Genomic DNA, 19,543 nt, shown 5'->3' on the forward strand with positions numbered 1-19,543 from the left:
CCTTGAACCTCTGCTGTGCTAATAGCCTGGCAGGTGAGCATGGTGCGTGACACACACAGGTTAGGTTACCAGAGTCTGGACAGCTCCTGTGGTCCTGAACTGAAGTGATCCTGCGGCTCGCTGTAATTCTTTCCCTCTGATTGGTTGAGACATACACAGTGGACTCCTCAGTCCGTCGCTGATTGGCTGCTTCACCTGCCAGACAAGCGGATTTCCTTCACAACAGACCGACCCGCGGAGCAGCTGCTGCAGGAGCAGTGCGCTCAGTGTCACCGGGCACCGGAGAAAGATGATTTCACAGCGAGGTCGATAACGCGTGTCGCCGCGGGCCCGTGAGGACATCCAGACAGGTAAGACTGATTCACACATGACACATCTCTCTTGCTGTGATGTTGGATTACAGAGAGCAATGCGCCGGCTCATAGGGAATGGCCTGCTGCTGCTGCTGCTGCTGCGAGGAGGCGTTAACTGTTGACTGTCATTGAGCACAGACACTTCATTAATGCACTGCTGCAAGATCATCTACGCGACGGCAGGGTTGTGTTTGGAAAGTTCTCTTATATAAATATACATTTAAACCGTAAGACATCACAGACATGAAACATGACGCGACTCACCTTGAACATGAATCTGTGAAGGTGGCAGAGCGCACATCATAGGAACCGAGAGCAATTTATCTCTCCATAATCTCCCTTTGAATTGATTTTAAGTCATGTTTTGGTGTCGTTGTTATTAAAAGCAATGCATCATTTCTGGAGAGGGGATGACAGTGCACCACCTGGCAGTTACGCACGCACGTGATACGCGCAATTTAATATATTAACTTCGGGGAACCACCGTGACTCACTGATTAAGCTCCTTCAGTGTGTTGGACACACAGTGTATAGGGAATGATCTGGTAAAGGATGAGAGAGTTAAGCTCCAGCACCTGTTGCACGGAGATGGAGGTTTATCTGTCTTCATGCAGTATACATCATAGGTCAGTTTTTGTCCGATTAAAGCGTGCAACAATGGGCCCCTGGGCACAGTTATGCAAAAGGCCCCAATGCCTGTCCTACAAATGCCTCTGTTTGTTGTTTTGCATCTCTCTGTGGTTGTTACGCAATTTTTTTGCGGTTTTGTGTCTCTGCCTTGTTGTTTAGTGTCTCTATGGGGTCATTTTGTACCTTTTTCGTGTCACCTTGTAGTCACTTTATGTCTCTGTGTAGCTGTTTTGCCTGTTTTCGTAGTTATTTTGTGTTTCTTTGCAGTTCCTTTCCATCTTTGTGTTCTTTTTGCGCCTTTTTCTGGTCATTTTGAGTCTCTTCCTGGTCAGTATGTGTTAATTAGAGTGACATTTTGCAGGTGAAGACACCCTCACACTGTGCCCAGGTAGGCCCTTTCATTAATCCATCTATGCATTAAAGCAGTGGTTCCCATCCAGTCCAGCCACAGGGTTCAGATTTCTCCTTTGTCATTAGTTTGAGGTCCACACAGTTATATATATATTCGGTGTCATACTTGCGTTTGGCCATGTCATCGAGCTGGTTTGCTGTCTCTGTGAAGTAGCTGTCAGTTATTCACTCACTCTACAGCAGGAAATGGCACTTCAAAATGAAAGCTCTGTGCCGGAAATTCACTGTACTTATACATTATTAAAATAATGTGTGTTTTTTACAAACTTAACTCGTTAGGGAGTCACTTGCGACAATTCAGAATAGACCCAGGACCCTGTTGTTAAATGCATACCCCTTTTACTCCATCTCCTAAGGAATTTTATCAATTTCCTATATTCTTCATTCATTGAGAAGGCAGGCGAGAAAAACAGTTTTCTTCAAGAATTAAAGGTAACACAGCACAATAACTGATATACACAGACTCAGCAAAGAGTTACACAAACAGATTAGATTTACAAGACACTGTATGTCAAATTATTCCAATAGGCTAGGCCAGTGGTTCCCAGCTGGTAGGTCGAGGTCCAGCAGTTCTGAATGGACCGCAAGTGACTTGTGAACGTGTCAAGTTTTTAAAAGCACACTTTCTTTTTAAGTACAATGAAATTCCGGTACAGAGCTTTTATTTTGAAGTGCTGTTTCCCGCTGTAGAGTGAGTGAATAATGGATAGCTCCTTAACAGAGATAGCAAACTAGCTCAATTCAAGTATGATTCTGACATACACTAATGACTAAGGTGAAATCTGGACCCTGTGGTTGGACCAGCTGGGAACCCCTGGGCTAGGCTACTTGCTTTAAGATATAAGGAAAGGAAAGGACAGGAGAGGAAAGGAAAGGAAAGTAACCCTAGAATCTGAATTGATTATACACATTGACTGATGTATTTGCATCTGTTCCGTGTTTGCTGTTTGCAGAGACAGAGGACAGATTTGAATGACTCAGCAGCCAGATTTGGATGTGTTGTGTCTCCAGCTACACAATTTATGTGTCTTTTGGCCCACTACAGAATAAAGCAGGTAATCTTGAACGTATACCATTAAAACTACAGTGTTTTCCACTTATTTTTCTCAGTCTAGGATTAGAAACTGCATATATTTCCATAATTCTGAAGCAAAAATAGCTTCTTTTTAGAGTCTGTTTACTCCGGCCTGAATGAAATCTGTTCTTGGTTTTTATTCTTTTGATGGTCAATCAGTCAGAGCACATGAAACATTGCGCTTCATGTGTTCTTTCTTTGATGCAAGCCTCTTTGAAGCGCTGACAGTGAATAAAATGCAAACTCAGATGGCTATTTAAAACAGGAAGAAGCGATCGACCCAACAGATTTGGATTTAAATGCAGGATTTACAGTGTGTACTACATCGTGTTGTTGTGCTGCCTGCATACAGTGGCATGGTAACTTTGTTAAGGCCTCAGAGACAGTGCTCGCTCTCTCTTGTGTGAACTGTACCTGATAAACGTAAAACAATGTATAAACTGTGTAAATCTAGTGGTGAGAAAAGTCCTACTCATGTAAAGCCAGGTATAAGCTTTAGTTTCAGTGCATCCATAGAGGCCTGTGCAGCTTCGGTTTGGACTTGTGTGTGTGTCAGAAGGAAGGGATTTAGAGGTCACTCTGTTTTTAGGTAAATGTGAAATATTTGCCCCATAGATTCCAGAGAGGGCTGCCTCTCCGTTCCTAGGGCCCGTAGTCTTCATTGTCGCAGCTCTTTCACTGTTGAGCTCTTTATTCTTGTCAGCCGTGCGTCTCAATTAACACACTGGGGAGCTTTGTGCGGAGAGAGCCCGCTGTCTGTGTGTGTGCACTCAGTCGTGTGTATGCATTTACATGAGCGCACCAGTGCTTGTGCACAGGGAGTGTGTGTGAATGCGTGTGCGTTGGCGCGTGAGTCGTCTTTGTGCCTGAATGCATAACGGCAGTGAAAACGAGAGAATGTGATACAAGCGCAGGCCGAATGAGGGACTGGGTGTAAAATGAATGGGAGGCAAAGGAAGGGGACACAACAGAGAGGAGGAACCCTTTTTACAGATAGACGTTTCATGGCTTGTGATGTGAGGAGCAGCTCCTCTGTTCTCTACAGGCACAGACAGACGTTTAGGAAAAAGTGTCTTATTCTTGGTCCACAGCTGCTGTGGAAGGGCTCTTGTATTTTCCGTTGTTGGAGTGTGTGAAGAGGCTGCTGATGCTAGCAGTGTGGTCAGCAGCAGAGTGCTTCAGGCGAACCCTCCTCCGTCTCTTTAGGGATCCTCAGACAAATGATTGACTGTCTGGTGAGTATGGCAAAGTACTTGGCAAAGCTGGTAGTGTTTGCTGATGAAGGGTCGGCTGTTTGCAGGCTCATAAACCTGTTTGTGGTACCCACTGTGCTGTATTAATTGAGTGAATTTCTGAATGTCCATATGTCTGTAATTTAAACTTGAAAGAGCAAAGTTGGGAGTACTGATACATCCATCAGTTTTCCGGTGCTTATCCACGGCCAGGTCACGGTAGCATCAGGCTAACTAAGGTCCCTTCTCCCTGGCAACGTTTCCAGCTCCTCCTTGGGGATCGCAGGGCAATCCCAAGCCAGATAACATATATAACCTCTCCAACGTGTTCTGAGTATACCCCAAGGTCTCCTCCAAGTTGGATGTGCTAGGGAAACCTCCACAGGAAGCTTATCTCTAAGGGTGAGCCCAGCCAGGAAACTCATTCTCATCTCATTCTTTCGGGTGATATACCCAGACCTCATGACCATAGATGCCTTATTTAAATTTCAAATTTGTACCACAAACACCACTTCAATATAAACTTGCTCATACTCTTGAAAAATTAAACTTGCTTACTTGATCTGGCCAGGAGCCAAAAATCGTTTTAAAATGATTTGAAACAGAGAACAAAGCAAATGAAGCTATTTTATGAAGCTGTAACCAGCTAATGTTTGGTATTTTTTCTTGACATACAGTGTTATTGAATTACTTAAATTGGACCTATTATGGTTTTCCGTGTATACTGTCATATGTTACCATGTTGGATGTTCATATTAAATGTGGCCAAAGTTTCAAAGTAATGAGGTAAATGTATGTAAAGGTAATCCCTGTGAGCCTCAGACGGTTGAATACTCCGTTTCCAATGATTTTTTTGCTACTTTTGCAATAAACTAATGTCAGCTTGTGAGAGATTTCCTTATATGGTCATCCACTCCAGGCACGCTATTAGTGTTTACATTACTTAGCCTACACTGCTACATGAAGCTACGCGCTAACGTCAGGGTTACATGTAATCTTAAACCCAGTTCAGACCAAAGATTTGTGACGAGACGAGCTGAAACAGGCGACTACTTGCAATGCACTGTTCTACAACATTCTAAAAACCTGCCATTTCACACCAGTGCAACGAGATGAAGTGGTGTATCATCGCAGCTTTTCAGGCTTATTTTGTGGCTGAATATAATTTGTAGCCTCTTAAAATATGAATGAGGATAGTGATAGTGAGATACTGGCTACAGTTGCATTTGTAGAAGTGATGAAATGGCGAAAAACAGAAACAAAACGAGCCTCAGATGGACTGTTTTAAATAAATACGCTACAATAATATAAGTAAGCAGCGCACTTAGTTAGTCAGTGAGAATGTGTGTGTGTGAGGGGTCATAATACATGACACATACAGTGAGCAGCAGCAGCAACCAACCGTCTGACATCGGCACATAACGGAAACAGAGGACTCGGCGGGACGGAGCACCTGCCACAGCAGGTCAACATGTCGTCTGTGGTCGTTTTACCTTGACCAGCGGACTTCAGGACAAGCTGATTGGCTATAGAAACAGGTGACGTGCTTTACATTCTAAAACCAGCCACCGGTGATTTTACCAGCGGAGTTGCAGGTGACACCATTAGCCGGCTTGAGTTGGGCACAGACAGCCAGTTCACACCGCTGCAGCGTTCTAAAATGGTTTTATCTCGTTGCAAATCTTTGGTCTGAACTGGGCTTAGTTGCTGTCGTTGTAAATTTCTCCATGTTTTTGAATCATTTTCCTGCTGATTGTGAAGAATTTGGTTTAGAAGCTTATTTTTGTGGGGTTTTTTTACAATACAAAGTACTATTCTCCGTTATAGTCATTCCCTAGCTACAGGTGCGGCAATTTTTTTTGTCGTAGGATGGAGAGGGCATGACCCTCCCCTTTCTCTCTCTGACTGGCTGGTACTCATTTCTTTAGTTTTTGGAGGGGGGCTTAAAGAGACAGGCGCCAAAACAGAGCGTCTCAGATGGAGGGTGAATACAGGTGCTCCAGCACAGACAGTATGAGGAAATTATAGTGTTTTTTGACTATTAAAGCATGAAAACATGTTCTAGCAGAAACCCAAACTACACATATGAACATGTAGATGAGCATTATAGGTCCCCTTTAAGGTGCTTCATCAGTGATTTCAACTTTAATTCACAATCAGACAACATGCCATCTATTTATGAGGTTTCTAATTCTTCCACTGGTGTTCTCTTGTGCTCCGTGTGTGTGTGTGAGTGTGTGTGTGTGTGTAGGCTATAAATCCATCAGTTTGCTCACGCACGTAATTCACATGAGTACTCGGAGACCCAATGCAGCGCTGTGTAACAATAAACATGGAGCTGAGTGCTCTCTTTCTTGATACCCAGTGCCAGTTAATGCCTAATCCTCAGCACGAAAAAAGACAAACAAACACGCTCGGTCAGCGTCACCAAGCAACCAGGTAGTTCTGTTATTCAGTGGAAGCAAAGCACAAAGCAATCTGGGTAGCTCGTCTACAGACCCTCTGTGGAGATACTCTTGACACAAAGTAATCATCTGTAGATCCCATTAGTAATTTCAGGTGTCTCACTCTCTGTTAGGAAGAGATTTTAGAAATATATTTATGAAGCTGTCTGACATTGTACTAGCTATATTCCAAGACCAATAATTATTTTATCTCATGCATGCTTGTCCTTGTAGTCTTTTTATTTACATATATAAAAGGCTGGTATTCAGGGCGTGTTGCTTTGTGCTGTAAAGTGGAGGCCTCTCCTCTCTTACCAAGTCCTTTTAGGCCGCCTGAGATCAATGCTTAGATATTCATGGTGCGATAGCAGGAAGGTGTTTGAAGGCTGGGAGACTGTACGCCTCACAAAAGACAACTGCTTTGATTTCCTAGCGAGGCTTTAATATAGATTCATTCATCTTAATATAGAGACGGATGAGAGAGAGAACGCCTTCAGAAGCACCAGGTTACACTAGGTTAACCATTTCTGTTCCTGCCCTATACACACTGTTATGTCGTAATAATGTCTTCTTCTGAACAGCCTAACTGAAAATCCTGTTTCATTACATTTTGCAGTGTAATACTGCGGGAGAAAAGATTTCCCCACAGTAGCTGTAACTGATATCCATATTGATGACTGTCAGCTGACATCACCATTTCTATTTATCTACATCATTTTTTGTTCCATACCAATAAGATGCAATAATGCTGTGTCATCTTTGCTATAGTGTGGATGTGTGAGAGGTTACCACCTAATCAAAAAATGTAAGTAAAATTAGTCTTTCTCCGACTTACTCCAACTTCCCTATCCTGTCAGTCATGCTCAGGACTCAGCACATTCCTGTGGAGATAAAGTTTTATTTTAGATAACACAGCAGGGCGCTGTAGTTTTTTTCAAACATTACTGGAGTAAACAGGAGTAATTAGTGCATAGGGGTGTAAGAAAATATTAATACACTTAGTATTGCGATTTTATGTTTTGTGATACTGTTCTCAAAAAAGCACTATCAATTTTTGATTGTTTACAATTTTTTATTTTCTTATTTTGTTTACCTAAAGAACCCTGCAAACACTTTTATTTTTTATTTTTTGATGTTAATTCCTTTGCTCAGATTGCAAAAAAAAGTAGGGCTATGATGTTGAATGTTACAAGAACTGTGACTGTGACAAATGCAGATCGTACTGTTATGATTGCATAAAAATTAAAATTTTTTTGCATATTTTTCTTTACACTATGACAGCTTCCTAAAATTACATTTTAAAAATTGCAATGTATGGCTTTGTTTACAGTATTGCAATATACAGCAACAATATTGAATGGTAACCCCAGTATCGTGATATGTATCGAATCGCCTGATTCTTGCCATTTTACACCCTGATGAAGACTTTCTAGTCAAAACGCGTTGGTTTATTCATGCATTAATAAAGGATTTTTAAGTACAGTCAGAGTGCCTTGGACTCTTTGCCTCCATCCTTAAAGAGCACCCGATTTTTTTTACATCTGACTACATAGAGCCTTAACCCAGTGCAGCACTCCATGTTTTTCTTTTTATCAGTGACTATGGATGAGAACATATTTGGTGTGCCAGGAGGTAAAGGCCTATGACACCTGGACTGTTGTGTGTGGGATGGAAAATTAACCACAGTGACCATGTTCATGGGGCGGCACAGTGGTGTGGTGGTTAGCCCTGTCGCCTCACAGCAAGAGGGTTTCCCGGTTCGATCAGAAGGGGAACCCTTCTGTGCGGAGTTTGCGTGTTCTCCCCGTGTCAGCGGCTTCAGTCCAAAGACATGCAGATTGGGGATTAGGTTAACTGATAACCCTAAATTGTCCGTAGGTGTGAATGTGAATCAGGTTACGGTAACAGAGGCCGTTCTTGTTGGTTGAATCGATATGTCATTGGTTCTGCGCTTTTCATGGGCTGTATGCAGCATGAGATAGCTCATTTGCCACGTGTTCAAACTGTGACTGTGGCAACAGTCTGCAGATTAAATACTGGAGCGCTGTTGACTCTAGTACAGGTTAAGTATATTGTTTGTTTGTATAGTTGCGGTATTTTCAATTCAGGTGTCAGGTGTAATGTTGAACAATTGACTTGGTTGGCTGGTTGAGAGTATGAAATGAGCACATTGTTATTCTGTTAAACACCAAGACATAGTGGAGAATCAGCTTATTTTAGATCATTTGAGGTAGTTTAGGCCAATCCAGTTGTGTTGAGATCATTTTATTTGGCTGATTTGAATTTCATTTTAGAAAATATATGTCTGCAAAATCAGGGTTCACCTCAACCTCAGGTTCACCTTTTCTTTTTCCTCTCGTGGGGCATTGTTAGAGCTTTGTTTTCTGAACAACGTGCAATTATCACCCATTTACAAACTATTAGCTGTACTTTCTGTACCACGCACACAAGGGAGCACCGGTCATCACTCATACTCTCCATTAGAGGTGGAATAAGTCAGTCAGGCTGTAAGTATCTTCTTGGTGGCAGCGAGGGATGAGGATCTCTGATTTGTTTACTCCGGCTCTCATGGCAACCTAAGCCCGCACCGCCCTTGGAGCAGGACTCAAGCACGGAATTAAGTGAGGATTACAATACAGCGTAACAGACACTCAAGCAGATACTGAACAGGTGCACTTGTGTCATGTGCATACAGACTCTTTACATGGAGGGTGAGAAAGGGATCTATAAAATTGGCATATGATAAATATTCTCACAAATGTACTAGCTGATGAAAGGGAACAGATTTAAACACAATATTTAGACAATGTAAAGGACAGAGGAGGCTACCATGAGCACCACAGTTACCATTAATGACATTTCTTTGTATCTCTCTTGTGCTTCATTCCAGGTGGTCTCACTGAACGACCCAAGGCTGCACCCTGACACTATCTTCTGTTCAGCCTCCGTCCTCCAACCCACCCATCCAGCTCCTCTTCCCTCCTCCTCAACCTGTGGCCTATTTATACCCTGGAGACTCAGAAGAGCCCATTAAAGCTCCGCAGACCTCTCCAGCAAGAGACATAAGTGAGCATGAGTCCATGTGGCCGGTGTGATCTCTAGCCTCATCACGCTTTCCTTGACAGCTGCAAATAAGGAAACTAAGGCTTTAACTACAGAAAATTCTTGAAATACAACAAGACTAAAGCTGCATGAGCTGACAAACTGTTATTTCATTGTGGAGGGGACAGATTGCAGCTGCAGCAGATTTGGGAAACTGTGGATGCAGCATGTGCTCGGGTCTACAGACTGGAATTTGGGTCCTATTTAGCTGAAATACACTTATTAATAACATTTGTTTATGGACTCAGTTGACTAAATAATGACATTTGGGCAAGGCAACTGAAAGACATTACCTTGTAAATGGCTCACACATCTGAAGGTAAGTCAGGTTTTATGTCCCATGCTTTAAATCAGCTTTTACATTGAAGCTATTTTATGTGATCCATGATGTTTTATTAATCTTGTGTTGCCGATAGCTATGTACTTTTTCTTGTATTGTTAATTTGATATAATAAGGCAAGAAAAAATAGAAAATATATCTTTAAATATATGTATGCTGTTAAATACAAGGAGCAGCAAATATTTACTGAGGCACTTTCAAATCTTGTTATCATGTTGTTTAGTTTTAGCTTAAAGGGGTAGATTTTAAAAGCCACTCGCACAATGTAGGAACATCAATCACTGTGCAATGAGCCACAAAAGTAATGTTTTTCTTCCATATTGTGCATCCAGTCCTTCTCCACCCCCAACCATGAGCTAAGCACCCGCCACCCTGGGCGTCCCTTGCAGGATGACTGCTGTCTGCCCCTCCGAGAACAGCCCAGAAGGGGCTGAAGCCGGGGCTGGGACAGCAGGCTGTAGGGGGCCGGGGGCAGCAGGCACCGCCGGGAGCATCTCAGTCTCTGGCACAGAGACCGGGGACTCTAATGGAGAGTCTATCTGTGGATCAGTCGGAGGCACAGCCGTGGTCCCCGGTGGCCATAGGTACGCCCGCTGGAGCCGCCAGGACAGCTCAGACATCAACACGGACGATGAGGGAGCCACGATCCGCCGCCTCACTCCGCTGGAGAGGCTGAACCTGGATATGTGCCAGGATGAAAGGTAAGGGGTCATGAGATGAAATCAAAGTAAATATATCAGACAGTTTAAGAAGAGGTACAAAGACAGTATCTTCACAAGTACAGAAATGGTTAGAGGGAATGTAAAGCACTAATGTTGGTTATCAGGTATTAAGAAGTGCGGTGGCGTTAATGTGTGGTTGATTGATGGTGAGGGGAGTGTATTTATGTAGTAGTTTGATTAGTGATGGATTAGTATAGTTTGAGATTGGGCGAGGGCTAGACAACCATGTTGCTTCTTCCTGATGTTTTTTGGACATGAAATGTTAATTTATGTTTCTCACTATAAGTCTATTCATGATTTATTGTTTGTCTCTGTTTTGTAGGCTTTTTTTCTACAATATATTCTTTTTTTTTTTTAAATGTTCGAAATAAATTAAATCAAATCAAATCAAAAAAGCAGTAATCGGCATTATGTTGAAAACACAATTTGTTGTATTTAAATGTTTTTTTGGATTGAAAAGGTGATTAAATTACATTTTTTTTCTGTAATGTGGTCACAGGGTGGTCCGTGAGTTAACGGTGGGCAGAAGAATCGGCTTCTACAAAATTCGAGGAGAGATCGGCTGCGGAAATTTCTCCCATGTCAAGCTAGGAATTCATGCCCTCACCAAAGGTAAAGACATCAGTGAAATGCAACTGTTAAAACATCAATACAGGAAAACATCTTCTGAAGAGGAGTAGCAATCATACTAATTAGACATAAACATATTATATAGTGAAAATGTTAGACATTTTGACCATCACTAAAGGCAGAAATATATGCACCTGTAAAGATAAGAATCTTAAGTAAGCTCCCATTTGCGCTCCGCTCTGCCTTTTTATTGGATTTAAGTGATAATTTGGCTGATGAGCTGTTTCCATCAATGGGCTGCAATACTAACAAGTGTGTCCTTATGTAGCAATTCACTAACAAGGCAATGTGTGCCTGGCCAGAGGGCTGATTCAGCCACACAGAGACAGACTGTCTGCTGCCCTTGAACAGATGGATTGATTAGAGATCTCCAGTTTCCTTAGCGACGGCTAAAATTGCTGCATGCCTCATCAAAGGCAAAAGAGAGGGATGAAAATGAGTGTGTGGCTGCATGTGCGTGCGCTTTATGTTTTTAGGGTTATCTGCACTTTACTGCCTGCCTGTCCGTCTGTGCCATGCTATGTGTGCGTGTGGATGTAAGTGGTATCATTTAGCTCCCCCAAAAACAATATGAGCTGCAATGCATTTTGAATGCTCCTATTGAAAGCTATGTCACAGCTGAAAGGGAGCCTAATACCGGCCTGAATAATGCATACTGACACACAATTAGATATCTCAACACCATTTTGCCACTTAAGAACTTTTCTGTATTCAGTTACCTGAGGTCTATTTAACGTCTCTTTATGAATCATTTAACAGAATACAGTAAAGATATCAGCTGTTTGAACTTGATATATGTAATGTATTTTGATCTTTATTGGCTGTAAGTTTGTGTACGTCTTTAAATGCGCAATATATTTTCCTTTCAAAACATTTTTAAAGCTGGTAAGCGTAGCTACATCAGCACTGTTTGTTCCTATCATATTTAATTTTCACCCTGACTTGACCCTTCATATCTGCTCAGACGTGAAGTCACAGTAAGTGCAGAAAAAGAAAATTCTCTTTTAAGACAGGGCTAAAAGTGAGAATTGACCCCGTGGGAGAACATAATCAAGAAAATTGGTTTTCTGAGGGCAGCTAATCCTCCATCACATTATCTAGAGGAGAGCATCAGGCGCGGTTACTTCAGGGAAAGAGCCAGGCTCACATTTTCTATCCTCTATCTACTGTACATAAGATTCATGTAACACGTGTAATACATTATTCTTCAGAAAAGGGGTATTAATGATGATAGAAATTATCAGGACACATGTATTTAAAAAAATCAACTTTGAATTTTTAATTTTTTTTTTTTCCTGCTTTAAAGCATATCTCTGCATGTTTTTAAATGATCTGTACAACTTCACCGATCACCAACCTTAATCTTCTCCTTCGGCATCACCAGACAAAGTGGCCATAAAAATCCTCGACAAAACCAAGCTGGATCAGAAGACCCAGAGGCTGCTGTCCAGAGAGATCTCCAGCATGGAGAAACTGCACCATCCCAACATCATACGCCTCTATGAGGTTCGACTCATACACACACACTCATATTGATTTATATGAGCTCTATCTGTTCCCCAGAGGCTTCCTCAGTGATCGCCACATCCGGCCTGACATCCATCCATCCATTTTTTTTTTTTTTTTTTTTTTTACTATAGGTGGTGGAGACGTTGTCACGGTTACACCTGGTGATGGAGTACGCAGGAGGAGGGGAGCTCTACACCAAAATTACTACTGAGGGGAAACTTTCTGACACTGACAGCAAGCTCGTCTTCGCTCAGATCCTCTCTGCTGTTAAACACATGGTTAGTACATACACGTTTGTATTGAAAAAAAATAATAGAAAACATAATCTCAATCCGAATGTAGCATATATAGGATTTAATTACAATTTTTATTATTAAATAACTCTTATTAACCATTAAGATGACAACCTATGCTGTCTCCTATATGTTGGTAATAGGATTCATTTTCATCTATAGTATCTTCTGTTCTCTGCTGCTACAATGACCTGGTTTGACCATGGAGGGTCATTAAAAATTAATCTAACCTTCTAATTTAATCTTTTAATGTTATTGCAGACTATTAATACATTGCAGGTTTTGATGCACCCATATTATAACAAGCCAACTGTGAGATGTAGAAGATCTTGAACAGTGTACAGACTAAACAAAATATTTTTCTGATACCTAGAATATTTATATATATGATGGACAGTGTGAGTGTATAGTGTAAAAAGGGTGATCAGGTGTCCCGTTATGTGGGACTGCACATCATGCTTATTCCTCGTCCCACATCCTGCATATTAAGACAGTGTCCTGCATTTTAATAAGCAGCAAAACTACTGCAGGAGTCAGGACAGATGCTCTTCTAAAATCTGGCTTTTATCCAATGGCTATGAAGAAAGCAGTGAAAGCTGTCATCAGGGGGCTGTGTTTGGTGTTAAACTGTGCACATGTGGGTCAAGTGCAGGTGAACCTGTCGCTGTCTTTGCTACGCTACATCAAATGGGGAAAATTACGAGTCAGTAGAAAGTCACAAGCTTTGCAGATTTAGGTGGAATATGACGGAAACTACCACAAGGAAGAGGAAATGCGGCTACTGCAAAGACTGTGAAACTATTTTTTGAAAAATTTGTGAGAATTATTTTTTGATTTCTCACAGGATTTTTTTTTTTTTTTAAGTTACATATGCATTATATAAAAATGTTGGCTGTCAGAGTTATCGTGTGCGTCCTTTTAACGCTACTAATTTCTTTTTTTATACACTCTTAACACAAGTTCATTCTGTAATTATGACCCTCAGCCCATCCCGTAGTTTTGGGAAATCAGGATACGATGCAGCAGTAACATTATAGATGGCAAGCAGGAAAAAAACCTCTGTGAGCAGAAATGGATAGAGAAAGGCATCAGCTTTAAAGCCCAGCCAGATGGTTCTCTCCACAAGACCGAAGTTATTTGCATTTACTGACGATGTGAACTGAGTCACCGCCGGAGTATGTTGAGCTGTTTTAATAAAGAGGGGATGATTAGTTCACATTTACAAGTATAAAGTTCAAATCAAATTAAAATTTATTTATAAAGCACATTTAAAAACAACCTAGGTTGACCAAAGTGCTGTACAGTAAAGGTAAAATCACAAAATAACAAAGTGCAGAGATCAAGATATGTAGCAATGTAATGTATAGTCCCATGTACACAAGTCCAAAAGTAGAGGAACAAATTGGAGAGTGGAAATACAAAAGACTAAAAAATAACTGGAGGGATAAGAGTTCAGGAGCACTCAAAAGCTTTAGAGTAAAAGTGGGTCTTAAGTCTAGCCTTAAAAGTGTCCACAGATGGGGAACCCTTAATGGAGAGAGGTAGACTGTTCCAAAGTTTGGGTGCAGCCACAGCAAACGCACGGTCCTCTTTGCCCTTCAGCCTCGATCAAGGCATAACCAGAAGTTGGACATTGTGTTAGTGTTACAAAGTAATGTTACATTTAGATCAATATGTCCATTGTTGTTGCTTGTTGGGCTTGAGTTTGCCATGATTTGCTTTCAGCATATTTTGTGAGCGTGCAGTACCTTTGAGGTTTTTCTGGAGAATATTCTGGACAGTATTTGTCATAGGTTTGGATTGTTGCATTAATAACAAACATATGTGTGTTTAATTTGCGATTAATCATGAGTTAACTATGGACAATCTTGCTGTTAATCGCGGTTAAATATTTTAATTGATTGACAGGCCTAAACCTAACTGATAATGTGTCCCACATTGTCCTGCACAAAAATACTCGTCATCCCACATTTGGTTTGTTGGGATCAGGTCACCCTGAGTATAAAAGAGCTCTCATGAATTAGGAAAATAATGTTTATGAATTTGTTCACGTAGCAGCTTTACTAGATCAGCATAATTTTAGTGGCAGCTAAAGAAAGTGCATGTGTCATTGATTTTATTTCTGGTCAGGATTCAGCTTATCAACGAAGCAGTCACACGGTTACATCTTAAATCCTGTAATATTCCCACCAGACATGTTTTAAGACAAAAAAATACTCTGTAATAGTCTGTGTCTGATCTATTAAAAGAAAGAAAATTACACCTTTTCCTTTTCCTTCATTGAAAAAAGTAAATACTATATTTATTTCAGATATTTCAAAAGTTTACCTGCTGCACACAAGATGTCTGCTTCTTTACTGTAAAGTCAACTCTCAGTGTTTGTGCACTGGAGGCTTCAAATTTCCACATCACACTTGACGTGAAAGTAGGTGGCTCGTACATAATTCAGTTTCCCCTTGTTCTCTCACAGCATGAAAACAACATCATCCACCGTGACCTGAAGGCAGAAAATGTCTTCTACACCAGCAGCTCTTGTGTCAAGGTGGGGGACTTTGGCTTCAGCACGCTGAGCCGCCGCAGCGAGACACTCAACACATTCTGCGGCTCCCCGCCTTACGCCGCCCCCGAGCTCTTTCGGGATGAGCACTATGTCGGCGTCTTTGTGGACATCTGGGCCCTGGGGGTGATGCTGTTCTTCATGGTGACGTGCACCATGCCGTTCAGGGCGGACACTGTAGCCAAACTGAAGCGCTGCATCCTGGAGGGGGCCTACATAATCCCCTCGTGGGTGCCTGAGGCATGCCAGAGGCTGATCAGGGGAATCCTCCAACCCATACCGTCTGACCGCTTTACAGTGGAGCAGATGATGGGCTGTGAGTGGCTGCTTCCTGTGGACTTCCCGCGTGCCATGGAGCCCTTTAAACTAGACCCATCCCACCTAGCAGAGGGTGATCCATCTGAACTTACGGAGGAAGATATGGAAGTAAAAGCAGCGCTGGAGACACTGGGAATCACCCTGGAACACATCCTCAACAACCAGGGGAAAGACTGCAGGAGCTCCATCACAGGCGTCTACAGGATCCTGCTGCACCGCGCTCACAAGAAGCGGGCTGTTGAGAGCATGCCTGCGGTCAAAAAGGTTGCCGGGCCAACTACAACCAGCAAAAAGGAACGGCTAAAAGTGTACCGCAGTTTAAGGCACACTTCTAAGCTCTGTGTGATTCTGTGACAAAATGCTCTGCTTTGCTCTGGACCTAATAGCCTGGGATGAGATTGCATGGATTTAATTAGAAATAAAAAAATTAAAAAGTGCTCTACAGTCCAGCAGTTTAACTTGAAACCATGGTATATAACTCCACTCAGCTTCTGAAATCTGGGATTTCTTACTTTAGTATCTTTCTTCTAGTAAGTAATATTAGTCTCTGTGAGAATGTTGCTGCAGGTGAATCATTATTGTCTCCCTTTTTGACAGGGACATGGACCTGTAATACTATAATTATAATAATGTTATGAAGTGATCTATTTATGTTAACATAATGATGAGGAGGTGGCATACGTATCTTTTAATTTGGGTCATGCAGACCAGATATTTATAGTCCATACTCATTCTCTGTTGTGCAGGATCACCACTAAACCCTATGAGAAATCAATGTAGCATCAGCCTTAAGGAAAAAAAGAAATACACCACATTATGCTGAGCGGTGAAACATGCAGTCAGTACATGAAATATGGCGTCTTTACTGTTTAAATGCACTTTTCTTCGATGCCTTAGTTTTCTATCATGTTATGAAACCAGCCAGACTGGTTTCATTATACTCCTTAGCGTGTGTGATGACATGAATAGAGAGTTCACATCTCACCTTCTTATGTGATGTATCTCTATGAGATGTTCCTGCTGTCAGACCGGTTAACATGAATGACCTCACTGTTTTTTCTGTGGCTCCATAAAGCCAACAAATATCATTAAAGTGCAAATACAGACATATCAACCACCAAAGTTATCAGTTGTTCATGTGGCAAAATCCATTTTCAGTTCAACAGTCTCTGTAATTATTTTTTTTTTAAAATCATCTGATGCCATGTTCATGCTCATGTGTTGATTAAAATACATGTAAATTTAAATGCATCATTCTTTTTTTAATGAGATATTCTTTAACCTTTTGAAACCTGGAGCAACATCACTTTTCTTGTGCTGCTTTCAGACGCCATTCACAAGTATTTAAACCCTAAATCCCTGAGCAAATTGGTGCGATTTATTTTGAAAACATGGGGGAAAAGGAAGTGGGCAACTTGGTAAGAAATGTCCCACAAATTGGAAAAAGAAAAAAAAATGAGATTTTGAAATTAAATGAAAAAAGCTACTGAAAAATATATTATTATTATTATTATTATTATTATTATTATTACATATTTAGAATTAATAAAGTATTCTGAATCTGAATCTGAATTATGGCACACAGACAGTATTCTTGTCATTTTTAAAACAGTTTTTGATCAGCTGTATTTGGTTAACAAATTTTATTCTATTTGAAATTCTATTTTTTTTAGTTGTGTTTGCTAGGCAAGGTAAAATGATAAAAAAAATAAATCTTGCCATGTGTGAAAGTAAAAATGCAAAGTTGTATGAATGTAATGATCATCTTCCACCTAACTTGACTGAAAGGGCCAGTGTGTGGGATTTAGGGGATATATCAGCAGAGATGGACTATAATGCAACGTGTATGGGTTTTTCTTCAGTGTATAATCACCTGAAAAAAAGAGAACTGATGTGTTTTCATGACCTTTCAGTTACCTGATTATATCTACGCAGGGAGCAGGTTCTCATCTACAGAGATCGCCATGTTGCACTACCATGTTTCTACAGTAGCCCAGAAGGGACAAACCAAACACTGGCCTCTGCTTGTGGCTGTGTGTGTGAGTGTATGTGATTGAAACTATTGCTGCAGATCGTGAGCTGGCCAGGGTGCTCGGCTCGATGCTGCATCCAGTGTGAAAGGCCCAATCAGTTAACACAGGCACCAAAAGCAGACGGGCGCTTCACGGAAAATCAGCACGTTTCGTGGTGCTTCTGCATCCATTGTGAACCCAGCATTAGTGTTTTCACATTGGTCAACGTAGTCGGCAGCCCCTATGCCACAAGCAGTGTCAGAATCTGCGTTATTCAGTGTTTTTACCTGTTTAAGGCAACTGGTCTGTTTGTTTTGGAGATGAGAGGACCTCTGCAGACAATTTCTCCTGGTCTAGACCTCCTGAACCATGAACACTCAAGGAAGTTTTATCAGGAGAAGTTTCAGCTGGTTGCAATCTTCAGTCCTCACCGATAGATGCCACTAAATCCCCCTAAATCTTACACACTGCACCTTTATGAGCCTGTTTGTCATTGCAGAACAGTCAACAGTGCTTAAACTGAGAACTAAATTAGAACCAGCAGACTCTATCCACACAATACTTACACTGAGTACATATTTCACTAATCACTGTTGTTGCTGGGCTGGCTATCAAATATCTCTTTTCAGGGGTGGCAACATGGTTCCTGTGAGCGCCTAAGAAACCTGTGGTCAAGCCATATGGGGTCTCATTTAAAGAATCTGCCAAAAATTCAGTCAGAAAATCCTGTGAGTGTCTTACAGTTACAGTTTTTAAGCCTCTCTTTTTGCCAGTGTGTCCTTCTTAAACCATGCCGAATGGACTATTTAATCCAAATTAGACCACTGGAGCCTTGCATTATATTGAGCTGAACTTAAGAATGCAGAATTTAGGCACAGAATGAGGACTTTGGATTTTGCCTACCCTCTCTTACATTGTAGTCACGTTCAAAAGATACACGATCAGGTCTTAAATAAAGATTTGGCTGTTCACATCAGAATCTCAAGTCACATAAAAGATGAATGATTTCAAATAAAAGATTTTTCTTGAGTTAAAGACTGATGCTAGAACTGGCTCATTTTGAGACCGTCGTTTTTGATTATCTGAGATAAATCGATATATGATATATATATATATATATATACATATATAGTATGACTACTATACGAGGTTGTACAGTGTCTTACTAGGCTTCCAACCACTAAAACATTCAGTACACAAGTCAAATAATTTCACAACTTCTTGTTTCATAGTTATTTGAATATTCTATTTTGGGATAATATAATACTATTTATAGATAATATAGATAATAAATAAACAGAACACAGGTGATATAATACAATATCTTGTATTTTTGTACAATGTATTTTGGGAAAACCGGAGTACCCGGAGAAAACCCATGCTGACACAGGGAGAACATGCAAGCTGCGCACAGTACACTGGAACCAGTAGCCCTCTTGCCTAATAGCGAGATTGCTACTGGTTCGAGCCCTGCTGTGTGCAGCACTGGAACCAGTAGGGCTACTGGTTAAAGCACTGTGCACAGAACCCTTCTGTGCACAGTGCTTGAACCGCAGGGCTGGAACCAGTAGCCCTCTTGCCTAACAGCAAGATTGCTACTGGTTCCAGCCCTACTGTGCGCAGCGCTGGAACTAGTAGCCCTCTCACTGTTAGGCAAGAGGGCTACTGGTTCAAGCGCTGGGCACAGATGGGCTAGAACCAGTAGCCCTCTTGCCTAACAGTGAGAGGGCTACTGGTTCCAGCCCTACTGTGGGCAGCGCTGGAACCAGTAGCCCTCTCGCCTAACAGTGAGAGTGCTACTGGTTCAAGCGCGGCGCACAGTACGTCTGGAACCAGTAGCCCTCTTGCCTAACAGCGAGAGGGCTACTGGTTGGAGCCCTACTGTGCGCAGCACTCGAACCAGTAGCTCGAGCCC

At 41.5% G+C, this 19,543-nt stretch overlaps 1 protein-coding gene across 3 annotated transcripts; it reads left to right on the forward strand.

Annotated features, from left to right (window-relative positions):
- Nucleotides 1-221: 221 nt before the first annotated feature.
- Nucleotides 222-17,006, forward strand: nim1ka (NIM1 serine/threonine protein kinase a). Of its 3 annotated transcripts, XM_049578333.1 has the most exons (8): nucleotides 222-350; nucleotides 2,348-2,449; nucleotides 9,036-9,566; nucleotides 9,920-10,288; nucleotides 10,809-10,921; nucleotides 12,324-12,445; nucleotides 12,580-12,726; nucleotides 15,212-17,006. In XM_049578333.1, exons 4-8 carry the CDS (start codon nucleotides 9,978-9,980, stop codon nucleotides 15,968-15,970), a joined length of 1,452 nt encoding a protein of 483 aa, XP_049434290.1. In that variant the 5' UTR covers nucleotides 222-350; nucleotides 2,348-2,449; nucleotides 9,036-9,566; nucleotides 9,920-9,977; the 3' UTR covers nucleotides 15,971-17,006. The 3 variants fall into 3 exon arrangements, with proteins under 3 accessions (XP_049434290.1, XP_049434289.1, XP_049434291.1); XM_049578332.1 differs by lacking the exon at nucleotides 2,348-2,449; XM_049578334.1 differs by lacking the exons at nucleotides 222-350; nucleotides 2,348-2,449 and adding an exon at nucleotides 3,513-3,704.
- Nucleotides 17,007-19,543: the final 2,537 nt, after the last annotated feature.

The sequence above is a fragment of the Epinephelus fuscoguttatus genome, linkage group LG6 (assembly GCF_011397635.1).
Source record: "Epinephelus fuscoguttatus linkage group LG6, E.fuscoguttatus.final_Chr_v1".
Taxonomy (NCBI): Eukaryota; Metazoa; Chordata; class Actinopteri; order Perciformes; family Serranidae; genus Epinephelus; species Epinephelus fuscoguttatus.

Excerpts from the sequence above, each read along its gene's own strand:
- nim1ka (XM_049578333.1), top strand. The coding sequence starts at position 9,978 with ATGACTGCTGTCTGCCCCTCCGAGAACAGCCCAGAAGGGGCTGAAGCC. Across the intron at positions 10,922-12,323 it reads AATTCATGCCCTCACCAAAG|ACAAAGTGGCCATAAAAATC; the intron begins GTAAAGACATCA and ends CGGCATCACCAG. Across the intron at positions 12,446-12,579 it reads ACATCATACGCCTCTATGAG|GTGGTGGAGACGTTGTCACG; the intron begins GTTCGACTCATA and ends TTTTTACTATAG.